Source organism: Bos mutus, chromosome 3 (assembly GCF_027580195.1).
Source record: "Bos mutus isolate GX-2022 chromosome 3, NWIPB_WYAK_1.1, whole genome shotgun sequence".
NCBI classification, from domain to species: domain Eukaryota; kingdom Metazoa; phylum Chordata; class Mammalia; order Artiodactyla; family Bovidae; genus Bos; species Bos mutus.
Window position 1 is genome coordinate 103742880 of NC_091619.1, and position 18664 is coordinate 103761543.

The following is an 18664-nucleotide window of genomic DNA, read 5'->3' on the forward strand; positions in this document are numbered from 1 at the left end:
TCAAACCTTGTGATCTCTGACAACCTAGAGGGGTGGGTTGGCGTGGGAGGGAGGCTCAAGAGGGAGGGGATATATGTATACCTATGGCTGATTCATGTTAGTATATGGCAGAAACCAACACAATATTATTGTAAAGCAATTATCCTCCAATTAAAAATAAATTAACATTTTTTAAATGGTCCGCACAAAGAAGTCTAGAAAAATAAAAATAAATAAAATGGGGATGGTAATAATGACTTCTTCAAAAATTCATTCTGAGGATAAAATCCCACGCTTCCTTAGTGATCCAGTGACAAAGAATCCACCTGCCAATGCAGGTGTCAGAAGATTGCACATGCGGCAGAGCAGCTAAACCCGTGTGCTGTGTCTGCATGCTGTGTGCTCAGTCATGTCTGAGTCTGAGTGACCCCATGGAGTGCCAGGCTCCTCTCTCCATGGGATTTTCCAGGCAAGAATACTGGAGTGGGTTGCCATTTCCTACTCCAGGGAATCTTCCTGACTCAGGGATCGAATGTGAGTCTCTCTGATCCCCTGCTTTGGCAGGTGGGTTCTTTACCACTGTACCACCTGGGAAGCCTGTAGGCCACAGCTACTGAGCTCGTACTGTAGCGCCTGAGAGCCACAACTACTGAAGCCCCTGCATCCTGCAGCCTGTGCCCTGCAACAAGAGAAGCCACCACCATGAAAATCCCGTGCACCGCGACGAAGAGTAACCACTGCTTGCCACAACTAGAGAAGGCCTGTGTGCAGCAACGAAGACCCAGTGCAACCAAAAATTTTTTTAGAAAACGAAAACTTCAGAAATATCATTTGACTCAATATAATATTTAGTGAGCACACGCAAAGAGCCAGGGCTGTCCTAAGTGCTGAGGATCTTGGTGAACAAAACAGATCCCTGCCCCCACAGTGGCAGGTATTCTAATGGGGAGAGTTGAGCAACAGAAAAATAAATAAAGCATGTAGTGGTGGTCCCAGAAGGCTTCAGTGAGGAGGTGATATGTCAGCAAGGCCCTAAAGGGGGTGAGGGAACAAGCCATTCGGATTTGATGGGATAGGGAAGTGGAACAGTGAAGGAGGGAGGGGACGACACAGGGTTGAGGGTGGGGGGAGCCTGCAGGCCATTATGAGGACTTGGCTTCCCTCCAGAATTAGATGAGAAGTCATTTGATGGTTTTAAGAGGAGTAACTTGATCTGGCATCTAGTATTAAAGAATCACTCTGCCTGCTGTGTTGAGCAGACTGCAAGGGGCCTGGGAGAAGCAAGAATTATGCTGATCAGGCTACAGATGATGGTGGCTTGGATCAGGTGGTCACAATGGAGGTGGAGGAAAGTGCTGGGTTATGGATAAATTTTGGAGGCAGAACAGAACTAAATAAATGTTAGTGTCAATGCACCACAAGCACAATTCATACAAGAAAAAATTGATAAATGAGACTTCATCAAAATTAATAACGCTTGTGCTTCAAAAGACACTATTAAAATGAAGACAGGGAAAACTCCCTGGCAGTCCAGTGGTGAGGACTCCACACTCTCACTACTGAGGGCACAGGTTCCAATCCCTGTTTGGGGAACTAAGATCCCACATGCTCTGCAGCACAGCCAAAATATGGAAGGGAGAAAAAAAGTCGCAGAGTGAAATAAAATATGTTTAAAGCCTATATCTGATAAAGGACTTGTATCTAAAATATATAAAGAACTCTTACAACTCAGTATTAAGACAAACAACCCAGTTTAAAAATGAGCAAAATATTTGAAGAGACATTTCACCAAAGAAGATATGTTAATGGTCAATAAGCAAATAAAAATATACTCAACATTATTTGTCATCAAGGAAATACAAATTAAAATCTCAATGAGGGAATTCCCTGGTGGTCCAGTGGTCAGGACTCAGCACTTCCACTGCCGGGGGTCCAGATTCAATCCCTAGTCAGGGAACTAAGATCTCGCAAGCAGAGCTGCATGCCCTAGAAGTAAATTTTAATAGTAAAATAAAACCCCAGTGAGATACCACTTTATATCCACTGCTGCTGCTGCTGGTGCTAAGTCGCTTCAGTCATGTCCAACTTTGTGCAACCCCATAGACGGCAGCCCACCAGGCTCCCCCATCCCTGGGATTCTCCAGGCAAGAACACTGAAGTGGATTGCCATTTCCTTCTCCAATGCATGAAAGTGAAAAGTGAAAGTGAAGTCACTTAATCGTGTCTGACTCTTAGTGACCCCATGGACTGCAGCCCACCAGGCTCCTCCATCCATGGGATTTTCCAGGCAAAAGTACTGGAGTGGGGTGCCCTTGCCTTCTCCGTTATATCCACTAGAGTGGCTATAATAAAAAAAAAACAGTAACAAACACTGGCAAGGATGTGGAGAAATGTGAAGAGAGTAATGAGAATGTGAAATGGTACAGTTGCTTTGGAAAACAGTTTGGGAATTTCTTAAAAAGATAACCATAAATTTACCATCAGTTCAGTTCAGTCGCTCAGTCGTGTCTGACTCTTGGCCACCCCATGAATCGCAGCATGCCAGGCCTCCCTGTCCATCACCAACTCCTGGAGTTCACTCAGACTCATGTCCATCGAATCAATGATGCCATCCAGCCATCTCATCCTCTGTCGTCCCCTTCTCCTCCTGCCCCCACTCCCTCCCAGCATCAGAGTCTTTTCCAGTGAGTCAACTCTTCACATGAGGTGGCCAAAGTATTGGAGTTTCAGCTTCAGCATCATTCCCTCCAAAGAAATCCCAGGGCTAATCTCCTTCAGAATGGACTGGTTGGATCTCCTTGCAGTCCAACGGACTCTCAAGAGTCTTCTCCAACACCACAGTTCAAAAGCATCAATTCTTCAGCGCTCAGCCACAGTCCAACTCTCACATCCATACATGACCACAGGAAAAACCATAGCCTTGACTAGATGGACCTTTGTTGGCAAAGTAATGTCTCTGCTTTTCAATATGCTATCTAGGTTGGTCATAACTTTCCTTCCAAGGAGTAAGTGTCTTTTAATCTCATGGCTGCAGTCACCATTGCAGTGATTTTGGAGCCCCCAAAAATAAAGTCTGACACTGTTTCCCCATCTATTTGCCATGAAGTAATGGGACTGGATGCCATGATCTTCGTTTTCTGAATGTTGAGCTTTAAGCCAACTTTTTTCACTCTCCACTTTCACTTTCCTCAAGAGGCTTTTTAGTTCCTCTTCACTTTCTGCCATAAGGGTGGTGTCATCTGCATATCTGAGGTTACTGATATTTCTCCCGGCAATCTTGATTCCAGCTTGTGCTTCTTCCAATCCAGCATTTCTCATGATGTACTCTGCATAGAAGTTAAATAAGCAGGGTGACAATGTACAGCCTTGACATACTCCTGTTCCTATTTGGAACCAGTCTGTTGTTGCATGTCCAGTTCTAACTGTTGCTTCCTGACCTGCATACAGATTTCTCAAGAGGCAGGTCAGGTGGTCTGGTATTCTTATATCTTTCAGAATTTTCCACAGTTTATTGTGATCCACACAGTCAAAGGCTTTGGCATAGTCAATAAAGCAGAAATAGATGTTTTTCTGGAACTCTCTTGCTTTTTCTATGATCCAGTAGATGTTGGCAATTTGATCTCTGGTTCCTCTGCCTTTTCTAAAACCAGCTTAAACATCTGGAAGTTCACAGTTCACGTATTGCTGAAGCCTAGCTTGGAGAATTTTGAGCATTACTTTACTAGCATGTGAGATGAGTGCAATTGTGCGGTAGTTTGAGCATTCTTTGGCATTGCCTTTCTTTGGGATTGGAATGAAAACTGACCTTTTCCAGTCCTGTGGCCACTGCTGAGTTTTCCAAATTTGCTGGCATATTGAGTGCAGCACTTTCACAGCATCATCTTTCAGGATTTGAAAGAGCTCAACTGGAATTCCATCACCTCCACTAGCTTTGTTCGTAGTGATGCTTTCTAAGGCCCACTTGACCTCACATTCCAGGATGTCTGGCTCCAGGTCAGTGATCACACCATCGTGATTATCTGGGTCGTGAAGATCTTTTTTGTACAGTTCTTCTGTGTATTCTTGCCATCTCTTCTTAATATCTTCTGCTTCTGTTAGGTCCATACCATTTCTGTCCTTTATCAAGCCCATCTTTGCATGAAATGTTCCCTTGGTATCTCTAATTTTCTTGAAGAGATCTCTAGTCTTTCCCATTCTGTTGTTTTCCTCTATTTCTTTGCACTGACTGTTGAGGAAGGCTTTCTTATCTCTTATTGCTATTCTTTGGAACTCTGCATTCAGATGTTTATATCTTTCCTTTTCTCCTTTGCTTTTCACTTCTCTTCTTTTCACAGCTATTTGTAAGGCCTCCCCAGATAGCCATTTTGCTTTTTTGCATTTCTTTTCCATGGGGATGGTCTTGATCCCTATCTCCTGTACAATGTCACGAACCTCATTCCATAGTTCATCAGGCACTCTATCTCTCAGATCTAGGCCCTTAAGTCTATTTCTCACTTCCACTGTATAATCATAAGGGATTTGATTTAGGTCATACCTGAATGGTCTAGTGGTTTTCCCTACTTTCTTCAATTTCAGTCTGAATTTGGCAGTAAGGAATTCATGATCTGAGCCACAGTCAGCTCCTGGTCTTGTTTTTGTTGACTGTATAGAGCTTCTCCATCTTCAGCTGCAAAGAATATAATCAATCTGATTTCGGTGTTGACCATCTGGTGATGTCCATGTGTAGAGTCTTCTCTTGTTTTGGAAGAGGGTGTTTGCTATGACCAGTGCATTTTCTTGGCAAAACTGTTAGTCTTTGCCCTGCTTCATTCCGTATTCCAAGGCCAAATTTGCCTGTTACTCCAGGTGTTTCTTGACTTCCTACTTTTGTATTCTAGTCCCCTATAATGAAAAGGACATCTTTTTTGGGTGTTAGTTCTAAAAGGTCTTGTAGGTCTTCATAGAACCATTCAACTTCAGCTTTTTCAGCATTACTGGTTGGGGCATAGACTTGGATTACTGTGATATTGAATGGTTTGCCTTGGAAACGAACAGAGATCATTCTGTCGTTTTTGAGATTGCATCCAAATACTGCATTTTGGACTCTTTTGTTGACCATGATGGCTACTCCATTTCTTCTGAGGGATTCCTGCCTGCAGTAGTAGATATAATGGTCATCTGAATTAAAGTCACCCATTCCAGTCCATTTTAGTTTGCTGATTCCTAGAATGTCTACATTCACTCTTGCCATCTCTTGTTTGACCACTTCCAATTTGCCTTGATTCATGGACCTGACATTCCAGGTTCCTATGCAATATTGCTCTTTACAGCATCAGACCTTGCTTCTATCACCAGTCACATCCACAGCTGGGTATTGTTTTTGCTTTGGCTCCATCCCTTCATTCTTTCTGGAGTTATTTCTCCACTGATCTCCAGTAGCATATTGGGCACCTACTGACCTGGGGAGTTCCTCTTTCAGTATCCTATCATTTTGCCTTTTCATACTGTTCATGGGGTTCTCAAGGCAAGAATACTGAAGTGGTTTGCCATTCCCTTCTCCAGTGGACCACAGTCTGTCAGATCTCTCCACCATGACCCGCCCATCTTGGGTTGCCCCACAGGCATGGCTTAGTTTCTTTGAGTTAGACAAGGTTGTGGTCCTAATGTGATTAGATTGACTAGTTTTCTGTGAGTATGGTTTCAGTGTGTCTGCCCTCTGATGCCCTCTTGCAACACCTACCATCTTACTTGGGTGTTGGGTATCTCTTCATGGCTGTTCCATAAGACACAGAAATCCCACTCCTAGTTATCTATCTCTAGTTCCAAATCGGAAAAGGAGTACATCAAGGCTGTATATCATCACCCTGCTTATTTAACTTATATGCAGAGTACATCATGAGAAATGCTGGACTGGATGAAGTACAAGCTGGAACCAAGATTGCCAGGACAAATATCAATAACCTCAGATATGCAGATGACACCACCCTCATGGCAGAAAGTGAAGAGGAACTAAAGAGCCTCTTAATGAAAGAGGGAGAGTGAAAAAGTTGGCTTAAAACTCAACATACAAAACAACAACAACAACAAAAAAAAACCCAACATACAGAAAACTAAGATCATGGCATCCGGTCCCATCACTTCATGGCAAATATATGAGGAAACAATGGAAACAGTGAGAGACTTTATTTTGGGGGGCTCCAAAATCACTGTAGATGGTGACTGCAGTTATGAAATTAAAAGACACTTGCTCCTTGGAAGAAAAGCTATGACCAACCTAGATAGCATATTAAAAAAGCAGAGACATTACTTTGCCATCAAATGTCCATGTAGTCAAAGCTATGGTTTTCCCAGTAGTCATGCATGGATGTGAGAGTTGGACTATAAAGAAAGCTGAGCACCGAAGAATCAATGCTTTTGAACTGTGATGTTGGAGAAGACTCTTCAGAGTCTCCTAGACAGCAAGGAGATCCAACCAGTCAATCCTAAAGGAAATCAATCCTGAATATTCATTGGAAAGACTGATGTTGAAGCTGAAACTCCAATACTTTGGCCATCTGATGTGAATAACTGACTCATTTGAAAAGACCCTGATGCTGGGAAAGATTGAAGGCAGGAGGAGAAGGGGATGACAGAGGATGAGATGGTTGGATGGCATCACTGACTCAATGGACATGAGTTTGAGTAAATTCCGGGAGTTGGTGATGGATAGGGAGGCCTGGCGTGCTGCAGTCTATGGGGTGGCAAAGAGTTGGACACGACTGAGCGACTAAACTGAACTGAATTATCTATCAAAGTGAAAACATCCATTCACATGAAAACTCATACATAAATGTCGACAGAATCCCTATTCATAGTTGCCAAAAAGTGGGAAACAACCCAAATGTTGATCAATACTACCAAAGGATACTATTCAATACTAAAAAGAAATGAAATACTGATATATGCTATGGCATGGATGACTCTCAAAAAATTAATGCTAAAAGTCAGACACAAAAGACCATTCACTGTATGGTTCTATTTGCTTGAAATGTCCAGAAAAAGCAGTCCTATATAGATAGGAAGTAGAGTTGCCTCGGGTTGGGAGTGGGGATTGAGAGTGATTATAACTGGACATGAGGGATCTTATTGAGGTGGAAGATTTTACTGAGGTGATGGAAATATTCTGCAACTGGATTGGTTGATTGTTACACAGTTACCATCAGCCACTACAACTATGAGTTAGTGCAGTCAAGAAAGCAGATGTTTTTCTGGAATTCCTTTGTTTTTTCTATGATCCAATTTTGAGCATTACCTTGCTAGTATGTCAAATGAGTACAATTGTATGGTAGTTTGAGCATTCTTTGGCATTGCCTTTCTTTGGGATTGGAATGAAAACTGACCTTTTCCAGTCCTGTGGCCACTGCTGAGTTTTCCAAATTTGCTGGCATATTGAGTGCAACACTTTCACAGCATCATCTTTTAGAATCTGAAACAGCCCAGCTGGAATTCTATCACCTCCACTTGCTTTGTTCATAGTAATGCTTCCTAAGGCCCACTTGACTTTGCACTCCAGGATGTCTGGCTCTAGGTGAGTGATCACACCATCATGGTTATCTGGGTCATTAAGACCCTTTTTGTATAGTTCATCTCTGTATTCTTGCCACCTCTTCTTAATCTCTCCTGCTTCTGTTAGGTCCTTACAATTTCTGTCTTTTATTGTGCCCATTTTGGGGTGAAATATTCCCTTAGTATCTCCATTTTCTTGAAGAGATCTCTAGTCTTTTGATTCTATTGTTTCCCTCTATTTCTTTGCATTGATCACTTAAGAAGGCTTTCTTTTCTCCCCTTTGCTAGATTGTAAACACCACAAAAGCAGCTAAAGGTTTGTCCCCCTCATTACTGGTAGGTGGAAAGATTCTGAGAGACTTTTTGCTGGATCTGATAGGAGTAACAGGTGCTGCTGATACTATCTCTTTCCTCCATATCCCTATGAATAGGGGCAGGTTGTCTGGAGCTTCAGCAATCTCTTTATGGCTATGAAGAGCACACATGAAGGTCAAAGCCAAGTTGTGAAGTATGATGGAGAAAGATGAAAGGAGACTGTGTTTTTGGTGACTCTGTGGAACATTGAGCCAATGCCAATAAATGCCCCTCTTCCCTTCAAACTTTTTATTACATTTGGGAAAAATAATTTTGTTTAAGTTACTGTTGCTAGGGTTTTGTGTTTCTGGCAACAGAACACATTCCTAAATGATACCACCAATAAGACCCAAGTGATCCTCTCAAGATTTTTGTCTCATGGAAGACGATGGGCATGTAAACAAATCTAGGCACTTGTAAAGCACTTGCTTTGTGAACTCTGTGTGGGTGAAGTGATGGACCATATCAAGGAATCCCTAGTTGCAAACTGGTTTCTGGCCTTTTTTTGAGGGGGGCGGGGAAGTGATTGGATGGATGGCTGCCTCACTGAGATAGGAGTCCTAGGAGGTGGAGCTCATTTCTGGAGTGAATAGATTAGTTCTTTATTGGGCATATGGGTTTTATATACCATGGCACCCCACTCCAGTACTCTTGCCTGGAAAATCCCATGGATGGAGGAGCCTGGTGGACTGCAGTCCATGGGGTCACAACTGAGCGACTTCACTTTCACTTTTCACTTTCATGCATTGGAGAAGGAAATGGAAACCCACTCCAGTGTTCTTGCCTGGAGAATCCCAGGGACGGGGGAGCCTGGTGGGCTGCTGTCTCTGGGGTCGCAAAGAGTTGGACACTACTGAAGTGACTTAGCAGCAGATACCCAGGTGGTGGAGGGGGTGGTGTCCGGAAATAGGAGGATATATGGATCTGAACTCAGGGGAGACTTTATGGGAATACAGAATGGGTGTATCAATGTGCACTCAGTGTGCACATATGAGTGAAGCCTGAGAGTGAAAGTGCATCGAGCTCTTGTTTCAGGCTTTATGCTAAGTGCTTTGTATCATCACCACCACCATCATCTTCCACCATCACAGCTAACATTTACTGAGCACTTAATACCTTCCAGCTTGACTTCTAAGTGCTCTGCCTGCAATATCTCATCCAGTTCTCACAACTTAGAAAGGGAAGTGCTATTCCAATTTTAGCTATAACTAAGGATTAGAGAAATTAAGTAACTTGCTCTAGGTCATAATGCTAGAGCTGTAAAACACCTATGTGGGTTTGTAGAATGAGAAAAGAAAGAAAGAAAAGAAAGTGAAGTCGCTTAGTCGTGTCCGACTCTTTGCGACTCCATGGACTGTAGCCTACCACACTCCTCTGTTCATGGGATTTTCCAGGCAAGAGTACTGGAGTGGGTTGCCATTTCCTTCTCCAGAGGATCTTCCCAACCCAGGAATTAAACCTGGGTCTCCTGCATTGTAGGTAGACGCTTTACCGTCAGAGCCACTAGGGAAGTCCTCTGGTGTAGAATGAGAGAAGAGGACAAAGGTCAGAGAGCCATGAAGACTTCAACATTTTTTTTCTTTTAAAAATAATTTGCTTTTTAAAATTAATTTTGTAATTTAATTTTAAAAATTAACGTATCGTATACATGGAATGTTATACATAACTTATAAGTGTATATAGCTCAAAGCAATGTGAACACACCACTGTAATAACCACCTTGCAGATGGAGAAAACAGAATATTACTAACACCACAGAAGCATTCCTTATGCTAACCGCCATCATTCCCTGTTCCCACCCAAAGTTAAACCCAACTTGGTCTTCTTTCACTATAGATTAGTTTGCTTCAGATGTGAACATTTAAGGGGTGAGAAAGGAAAGATGAGTGTAAAAGGGTGACTAAGATAAACTGGTCAGAGATACAGGAAGATGAAAGAGAAAGGGATTGCAGTTCCACCTCTCATGCACACAGACCAACTGGAAAGCTAGTGATACAAAGTAACAGCAATCCTGGAAAATCCTTTTTGGCCTCAGTGGGAAATGTTACAAGATTAAATTCCTGGAGTAGTTGGTAGTAAAGTGGTGCTAGTAACTGTATCCATGCCCAGGGCAGCCAGTCAGTGAAGCAAGCACCTCATGTTTGGGGGCAACACTGAGGAGAGTGGTGGGTGATTTTCCTTGTTATGTATACTCCAAGTTGGATTCTTCAGACTTTTAGCAATTTTCTGAGCTAACCAATGTAATCTGTTACCTAACACAGTAGGTCAAGAGAGAAAACCTTTATAACTGTTGTGAAAGGCTATTGGTTGCCTACTCAAAAGTCATTCCCTTGTCTTTTTTTGAGAAATAACTCTGCTTTTTTAGGGAGAGGGTGGGGTTGGGGGGAGGACATAACCAGTCCCAGGGTGTGTGTGTGTGTGTGTGTTAGTTGCTTAGTCGTGTCCAACTCTTTGCAACCTCATAGACCTCCTCCGTCCATAGGATCCTCCAGGCAAGAACACTGGAGTGGGTTGCCATTTCCTTCTCCAAAAGGGACTATAGAAAGAAAGAAAGTGAAGTTGCTCAGTCACGTCTGACTCTTTGTGACCCGGTGGACCACAGCCCACCAGGCTCCCCCATCCATGGAATTTTCCAGGCAAGAGTACTGGAGTGGGTTGCCATCTCCTTCTCCACAGCCTCAGGGTATAAATTACAATTGCTCTACGTCCATTCCATTCTACCTAATACTTTGCCAGCATATATTAACTCTCATCTTTACAACAATTCTGCAAGGCAGATATTACCTTTTCCTTTTCAGTGATGCGAAAACCCAACCTCAGAGGAGCGAGTAGTTTGAACACAGATCTGACTGCACAGCTCTTTTCAGTGCACCACAGACCTACTCATCTGGGGGCACTTTTGTACATCTTAATAACTCAGGTTGAGAGTATTCTACTTTTCTATTTGACCTATCAGACTGTCCTAGCTGCTTCCTTCCCCATCACCCCTGACAATGTGGGGCTCCTTAGGGCGACTCACGACCCCTCAGGGACAGTTCCTAATGACTTCCAGGAATCCTCCTCGCCCTCCACAAGTGTGTCTAATGACTTCCAGCATCTTCTCCCTCCTCCCCAAGAGCTACTCCTAATGACCCCCAAATCTCTGCTTACTGAAGAACAGCTTTTTAATGACCCTAAGGACATTTGCCCTCAAAACTTGTCCTAATGACCCTCAGAGCTCCTTTCCCCTTAGGAACTGCTCCTTTCAAGAAATGTCCCGGTTTGCCGGCAAGTGAGGGGGTTCCCAAGACCCTTGATTAGCGTTTTAAAAACCGAGACAGCGCTGCCCAAACTGGGACAGGTTGGTCACCGAGTCGGGAATTCTTTGACCTCAGAAGCTACCCCTAAGGGTCCGGAGCGCACTTTTACTTTAGGTAAGGGTTCTACTCACCCCGCAAAAGACTGTACCCACCCTTTAGAAACATCCTACAACGGCCTCATTACCGCCTTTACTCTGGCCAACGATCCCACTTCTAGGCACTCAACTGTCTTAAGTCCAGACTAGCTACGGACAGCCCGCCTTCGATTGGCCGGCTCTGCGACTCAGCCGACGTGCTCAGTGGCCGCAGTCCCGGGTGGTACTACTTTTCCTCCTGGCAACAGCCCGAGTCGGCGCTCATAGGCTGAGCAAACTGATACGCCTAGACTTTGGGGATGCTTCACAGCGCTTTCATTGGCGGGTTGAAGCTTATGGCGGCCCCCGGATTGGTTGACTTTGTGGAGCGCTGTGCGGCTGCGCAGAGGCCGACTTTAGAGGAGGCGGAGTCTCGTCCTTCGCCGGCTGGAAAAGCAGGGTGATCGGCTAGTGGCGACAGCAGAAGTCGAGCCTTAGCCCTTTTTGGGGCAGTGGGCTTTAAGTAAGAACTACCAGGTTTTTGAATCCTTTAGATTTGTTGCTTCTGTAGCCTTGACCGTGATCGCCGGTGGGGGAGGGGCGAAAAGCGGCCTTCTGCGGTGAGTGATAGGCATAGCTTTCGACCAATGGAAGCAGGCGCTTCTAAAATGAGCCCTGAGATTGGCCCTTTCCAATCTCTTTTGGCAAATGGGCGTCGGGAAGGGTGGGCGGGTCTACTGGGCCTTATTTTCTCTTCCTGCAGCCCGGCCTCACTCGCCTAGGCGGCGGGGCCGGGAGGGCCTGGACGTTTACGCGGTGAGCTTCGGAGACCTTGGGAGCGCGGGGGCTACCTTGGGAGCGATCCCTGCGGGATCCGATGCGAGGGGAGGGAGCGGGAGTTTGAGATAGTTAGTAATAGCTGCCTTTACTGAGTTGGTAAGTACCAGGCCTAGTGCTTAGCGTTTCGCTTGCATCATCTGAGTTAATCACAGCAACCCTGCGGGGTAAGGAGGTTGGGATCCCCATTTTACAGGAGGAGTAACTGAGACTTGGGCAATTTACACAGCCAGGGTCACACAGCTGATAAATGGCAGACACTAGATCTGTATTCAGAGTTGTTTTAATTCTGGGGCAGTGCTCTTTTAAACCACAAGGCTTTGTTGCTGAGTGGGGGAAGGAAGGTGTCAAGGAACAGGAGCTTTCCCGAGGGAATAGATTGAGGGAAGGGGATCCTAGAGTAGAAGAAAGGGAATGAGCAGATGATGTAAGAGCAAGGAAATCGGTTGTTCAACAGTTACTGAGTGTGTACTCTTGTGTCGTGCATTGTTCTAGGTTTTGGGTATACAAAGATGAATAAGGCCAGAGGCAAATGAAGCCTCTTGTGGGGCTTTGGAGGCTTTGGGATGGGGCCTAACACTGTGTTCACATGATTTATATTTGCAAAAGTAAGATACTTTGTATTCTTTTCTTAGGAAAGGGGTCTTCAAGATTGCATAAAACTTGAGGTTCCTTTACACTTGGATCTGCCCTTGCAAAGGGCTTAGATTAAGTGGAGATTATGATGTAGGCAGCACAGAGAAATGGAGCACTGGGAATGCATTGCAGGACTTTGGGTAAATTTCCTGGTATGTAAAACAGGGATTACAGTATACCTACCGTGCACAGTTTGTCAAGGTGCGTAAAAGCACCAGGAAATGGAAGCTGGAGAGATGCAGGTACTGGGACTTGTCTTCTCTACTACCTTAGACAGTTCTGCTCCATGCTGTCTTCCTAGTCTTTCACTAGATTGTTGGTATGTTGGAGGAGTTTTCCCCCTTCTGATCTCTCCAGCTCTCAAGGGGAACTCTTGGAGCTGAACTGCCATGATTTTGGGTCTGAGATTTGGGGGAATTGAGTGAAGAAAAGGACATAAGTTTTTTGCTTCTAAACTGTTTTTAGCTGGTATGCTCGGTTCTTATTCAGTTGAAATAGTCTATTGTGTTACCAGGCAGTGGGGATGCACCCACTTAGCCAAAGGCCTCATCTAAAAACAAAGTAGTATTTATTTCACCTCCAGTCAGTTATGAAGTTTGCCCTGTACTGCCAATTTATTGCCTGTTTTAATTTTGTTCTTTGAGTTCTGGGTACAGTGCAATTGGACTAGTCTCTACCTTGATTTCATGTAACTGTGCTGAAACTGCATTTCGGTGTAGCTATGAGAACAATTTCATTTAAGGGTTTTAAAAATCGTAGCTCTGACTACTAATATCAGGATGCTTTTTAGCCCTTTAACTTTGTAATCTTGTAGCTAAGTAACTTTTCTTAAGAATCTAGAATCCTGTTTGAAATCTGTGCCTTAGAAGGAAGCCCGTAGATAGATTTTTATTTAAAAAAAAATCAGGTTGTAGTATATGAAGTTGAATACTTAGAATTAATTAGCCAAGTATGAACAAGGGAGCAGCTGTAAAGATGGGCGGGGCAGCTGCTTTGTCAGATGGGACCAACAACCAAATAATTAGTTTCCCTTTTTTAGTTGAGACAATGTCTCCATTAAATGAGGTTTGAATACCTGCAATTTTGATACATCAGAATCATTTAGGCAGAACCTTTTCTATCCATTTATCTTACTCATTTAAATAACCTGCCCCAGGCAGATTCCAGGTGTGAGGTCTTCTTGGTGCTGCAGACTTTCTTCCTCTTTCGCTGTTTTCAGCACTGACATTCCCAGCATTCAGTCTTAATTACATCTTGTATAATTTTATGCTCTTAATGTATGTCTTCAGATTTCTGCCTGACCAAAGTGACCTCAAAAAGGAGGGAAGATGGCTTCTGAATCTGAAACCTTGAATCCCAGTGCTCGGATCATGACCTTCTACCCGACTATGGAGGAGTTCCGAAACTTCAGTCGTTACATTGCTTATATTGAATCCCAAGGAGCTCATCGGGCTGGGCTGGCTAAGGTGAGGGGTGGAGGCCTTTGGGACTGAGGGCGGCAGTAAGATTTTTCCTAAATGAAGCCTTGAAGAACAGTTTTACTGAAAGGCAGGTGGGGTGGTAGTTGAATATATGCTGTCCTATTTACAAGTTAATTCCTTTCGTTAACATCTGAAACATCTCTTTTTTTAGGTTAGAGGAGAGCTGTTGAGAATCTTTAAAAGGGAGGGAAAGAGCCAGTGTCCCAGGGCCAGCTGCTGCGGTGCTTCCATCTCTTGGTGGAGAGGGTGTTTTTATCAAATCAACTTCTCTCTTTCTCGATTTCCCTCTCTTTCTCGGTTTCCCTCTTATTCCGCACTCTCATAGTAATTTGGCTTCCCATATGAACTTTCTGTTAGATTGAGAGAAAATCAACTCTTCAACCTCCTCTCTTGGTGCCCAGATAATATTCTGAGGCTGAAAATGAATGAATATTCCTTACTTTAGGTCATTGCGTCTAGGCAGCTAGTTGGTAGCAGAACTGGATCAGGGCTAGCTTGACAGTGTGACTTTTGCCGTGTTTGAGTGAGCATGGTTAAATCCACGTGACTTTCTAGTAAAATCAGCTGTTGGCCTGCACACTTCGTGGACTCTGATCATGCTTGCGAGGTTTCTGATCTCTTTGTTCCTTGTGTTCCCTACAGGTTGTTCCTCCAAAGGAGTGGAAGCCACGAGCCTCCTATGATGATATCGATGACCTGGTTATTCCTGCCCCCATCCAGCAGCTGGTGACGGGGCAGTCTGGCCTCTTTACTCAGTACAACATACAGAAGAAGGCCATGACTGTGCGAGAGTTCCGCAAGATAGCCAACAGTGATAAGTGAGTGAAGCACGTTCCTTTTAGCATCGGGACCTTATATTTCGTGGGCAGAGTGGTCTTCAAGACTGCTGCCATCCTACTGAAGTCCCCTTTGCTCAGCTGCTTTTCTCTGTCTCCTTTGCTGTTCTTTGCATGGAAACATTTCTCTTCTCAGTACACAGTCACAGTCTAAACTCGTCTATGTTTTTACATAGAGTAATCCCATTGCTTTTCCTTCAAAAGTAGGACTTAATCATTTGCAAGGTTGCAAAGGGGAAACTTCTAGTTGGTTCAGAGGCGCTTTGGCCAGATGTATCGATAACACCCACTTATCAAAAAGTGGCCTCGGTAGAGTAAGTTAATCTCTTCCTTCTGGGTCCTTCTGTCTTTAATCATGTCAAACTCCTCACTACCTATCTCATTTTTTCTATGACATTAACCAAAGGTGAGTAAACTAACAAGCTGTTTGCTGTTTTCTGTCACTCCATGGTCATTGGTACATTCTTGTCTCTGTTGGAAGTGTCCTTGTTTAGGTCCGCTGTTTTCCATTGTTTTTCTGTGCTGTTTTTAATAATTTCGCTCTCATTTGACCTCAGATATACAGAGAATGAATTGTGCATTCCCCTTGTTGGACTGACTAGTCATTCTTATCCTCTTGCTTGAATCTTCTCCTTTCCCTTGTGTCTCTTCATTTTGAGGCTCCATAAGGGATTCGTCCCTCCCCCTCTCCTCACTTTTTCTCCTGAGTCCTTTTTGGTCCACAAACGGCTGAATTGGCTTCAGCCGGTCAGATGTTTTGTGCCTCCGGCTCCGGCTTGGCTGTGGAGAAGCCCCGGGGAGAGCCTCAGCTCGCCAGGCTTCACACTTAGAGCGCTTTGTAATCTCACATCAGGTCTCACTCTTGCTCCATCTGTGCTCTGCCTCTTTTCCTTGGACTTATCACAGTTCTGAATGTGGGCTCCCAGTTTTCTTGGCAGTCTAACTCTTAAAAGCATCTCCTTTGCTGGCCAACCTGCTGTCTAATTAGAGAATCTGTGTAAAAGCCTGTTGAAGCAGTGTGCTGTGCTCCACAGATATGAGCCTGTGTCGTCGTTCATGTCTGCTTCCTAGCTCTGCACTGGGCCAGGCACACTTGCTTTGTTTCTCCTGGGGTTGGTCTCATTCAGTCCCCGCCTGCCCCCCTCGGTCTTCTAGTCTCCTCTCATTAACATATAGTAGGCCTTGCCTTTCAGGATATCTGTTCTTAAATCAGTCAGTCTTTTCTCTTCATCTGAAATACAACCAGTTCTTACCCTTGATTTCTGTCTGCATGATCAGCCAGTTTTAAGAAAATCCAGTAGGTAACAACCTAAATTTATAAAGCAGATCAGTTGGAAGTAGCTATTTGTATTTAAAGGGAACTTCAGAGTTCTAAACTTCATTATCCATTAGGTTGACATCAAAATGTAAGGCAGCATTTAAAGTAAGATTGTTTTTTTACCCCCCCAGTTAACCTCATTATCTCCACACAATTTCAGTTTGGTCTTCCATTCCTTATCATATATATTTTTTTGCCAAGTTATACTGTGTATTTTCAAATACTAGGTTTACACGTTACTCTTTAAATTGTGTAATACTTTTTAAGTGGTTTGAATTTTTAAAAAGTTTATCTTGGAATAAGTTCTCAGTATGTGATTTTATTGAGCTAAAGAATATAGATATTTTTAACAGTATTATGTGGAGATACATATGGATAGGGTGTGTGTGTGTGTTTGAGCATATGTATGTACTTGTATTTCGCTCAATGGAACATTTGATAATGCAAAAACCTGTTTTTATGTTTTTAGGACTATTTTATATTTTTATTAAACTATTTTGTTTTCAGGCATGCTTATTTGTTGGATGTTAGCCACACTGCATAGGATGGTGGGAATGCAGCAGAGACAATTCAAGTGAGCCCTCTTGGAGACACTTCCTTAGAGTGCAGGGAAGTGACTGCTGTTCCAGGGCCTCACCTCTCCATGTGTGGGCGGGTTTTTGGTTGTCTGTGGATACACAGGGATTTGCAGTTGTTGGTTCTCACAAGTTTGTAAGCCTGTTTTCCCCCTGGGTGGCCAGGCCACTTGTGAGTGGAGCAGGGAGTAGTTTTAGTAGGGTCTTTTAAAAGAGTGGAGGATAGCATTCTGAAGGAAGATGGGTTTACATCTCGGTGTATGTTATCTTCCTTGGGCCTGGTACCCACAGAAGGGAGGTTGAGGGAGTTAGTGGAACCTTGAAGGCCAAGGTTATGTCTTGTTCATTTGAAATGTCTTGCTATCCCTGGAACAGGGGATTGTGTCTAGTGCTATCCATAATGCCTGATGAATTTAGTCTCTTATGAGTGGCTAACCCTTTTTTTTTTTTCCCACTTTTGAAAGGTACTGTACCCCACGCTATAGTGAATTTGAAGAGCTTGAACGGAAATACTGGAAAAATCTCACGTTCAATCCCCCAATCTATGGTGCAGATGTGAATGGCACTCTCTATGAAAAGGTGAAAGTCACTGGAATCTCTATGCAGCGTTTTTGCAGTTTTGTGATTTGATACCATTTTCATCTGCCCAGCATGCAATAGACACCTAAAAGCTGTTTGTCTGTTTTGTTTTTTTTCCTTTTTTTTTTAACCATTTTCTTTATTTGGCTGCATAGGTCTTAGTCGCGTCTCACAAGGTCTTCATTCTTGGTGGTGGCACGCAGATCTTTAGTTGCAGCGTGTGGGGTCTAGTTCCCTGACTGGGGATTGAACCTGGGTCCCCGCATTGGGAGAAATGATTCTTAACCACTGGATTGCCAGAGACGTTCCCCTAAAAGCTGTTTTGCTGAATGGGTGTTTGCACAAAAGAGTGGTCCACCGCCAGCTGACGGGCTGTGCTCGCTTAATCGGGGGTAGTTTTGCATGTGACTGAATTTTATTTCTCCCAGTCTACATGTGAATTGGATGATATGGTGTTCTTTGCAAGGGCCATTAGAATAGTCTGTGGGTGGTAGCTCTGATGAGTTCTAGAGAGGGTGGGATCACAGTAAATGAAATGTTGGGGAGGGCGATGTGGTTTCTGTGAAAAAAAGATCACTGACTAATATAATGAAAGGGGTATATATTTAAGAAAAGAAACATTTAGATTTTGAGAATCTTCCAACAAGAGTCTATAGAAAAAGCTGTTTTTTAACGAATTGCATTGGCTTAGGATATAGTGGTTTTGGACAGCCTTACATGTGGTGCAAAAAAGGGCTATTTGGGACCGTTTTAGGATGATTTGAAAAATCTATAGAGTGTTTCAGGGATTATCACTCAGATTATTGTTTTTGTAAATTATTTGAAGGAAGGCGTTTAAAAAGTGCATTCCAATTTTGCTGTTGATGATCACTTTTTTGGGTGGTGGGAAGTGAAGCTTGTAGGCATAAATCCAGAACGTCTTTACAGGAGGTGGGCTTCTTGATGACCTTTTTAATTCAGGGTAACACTGTAGACTTTTTACTGAAGACACTGCCCAGTGGAAATAAGGGCTAGGCAAGTCACAAATTAGTAAATTCCCATGCTTTGTATTTGTTGTGATTTGAGAGGTCTTTCCTCTTTTGACCTAAGTTTATTTGGGTTCTGTGCCAACTGTTCATCTTGGGTTTAGAACAGGTGGCTATCACCTCGCTTTCTCCTCTTTCACTTACTAG

At 43.5% G+C, this 18664-nt stretch overlaps 1 protein-coding gene across 6 annotated transcripts in view; it reads left to right on the forward strand.

The window, feature by feature from the left end:
• The first annotated feature begins 11629 nt into the window (after window positions 1-11629).
• The window catches only part of KDM4A (lysine demethylase 4A), a 42269-nt gene continuing 35234 nt past the window's right edge, over window positions 11630-18664 (forward strand). For 3 of the 6 annotated variants that reach the window (XR_011463750.1, XM_070368327.1, XM_070368328.1), the window contains exons 1-4: window positions 11639-11850; window positions 13993-14169; window positions 14827-15002; window positions 17378-17492. Coding sequence is in view for 5 of the 6 variants with exons in the window: in XM_070368327.1 (XP_070224428.1) it covers window positions 14032-14169; window positions 14827-15002; window positions 17378-17492 (429 nt within the window). In the remaining variant the exon portion in view is untranslated. Of the gene's footprint in view, window positions 11851-11974; window positions 12047-13992; window positions 14170-14826; window positions 15003-17377; window positions 17493-18664 lie in introns of those variants that run through there. The other 3 variants (XM_005898355.2, XM_005898354.3, XM_070368326.1) reach the window with 3 other exon arrangements.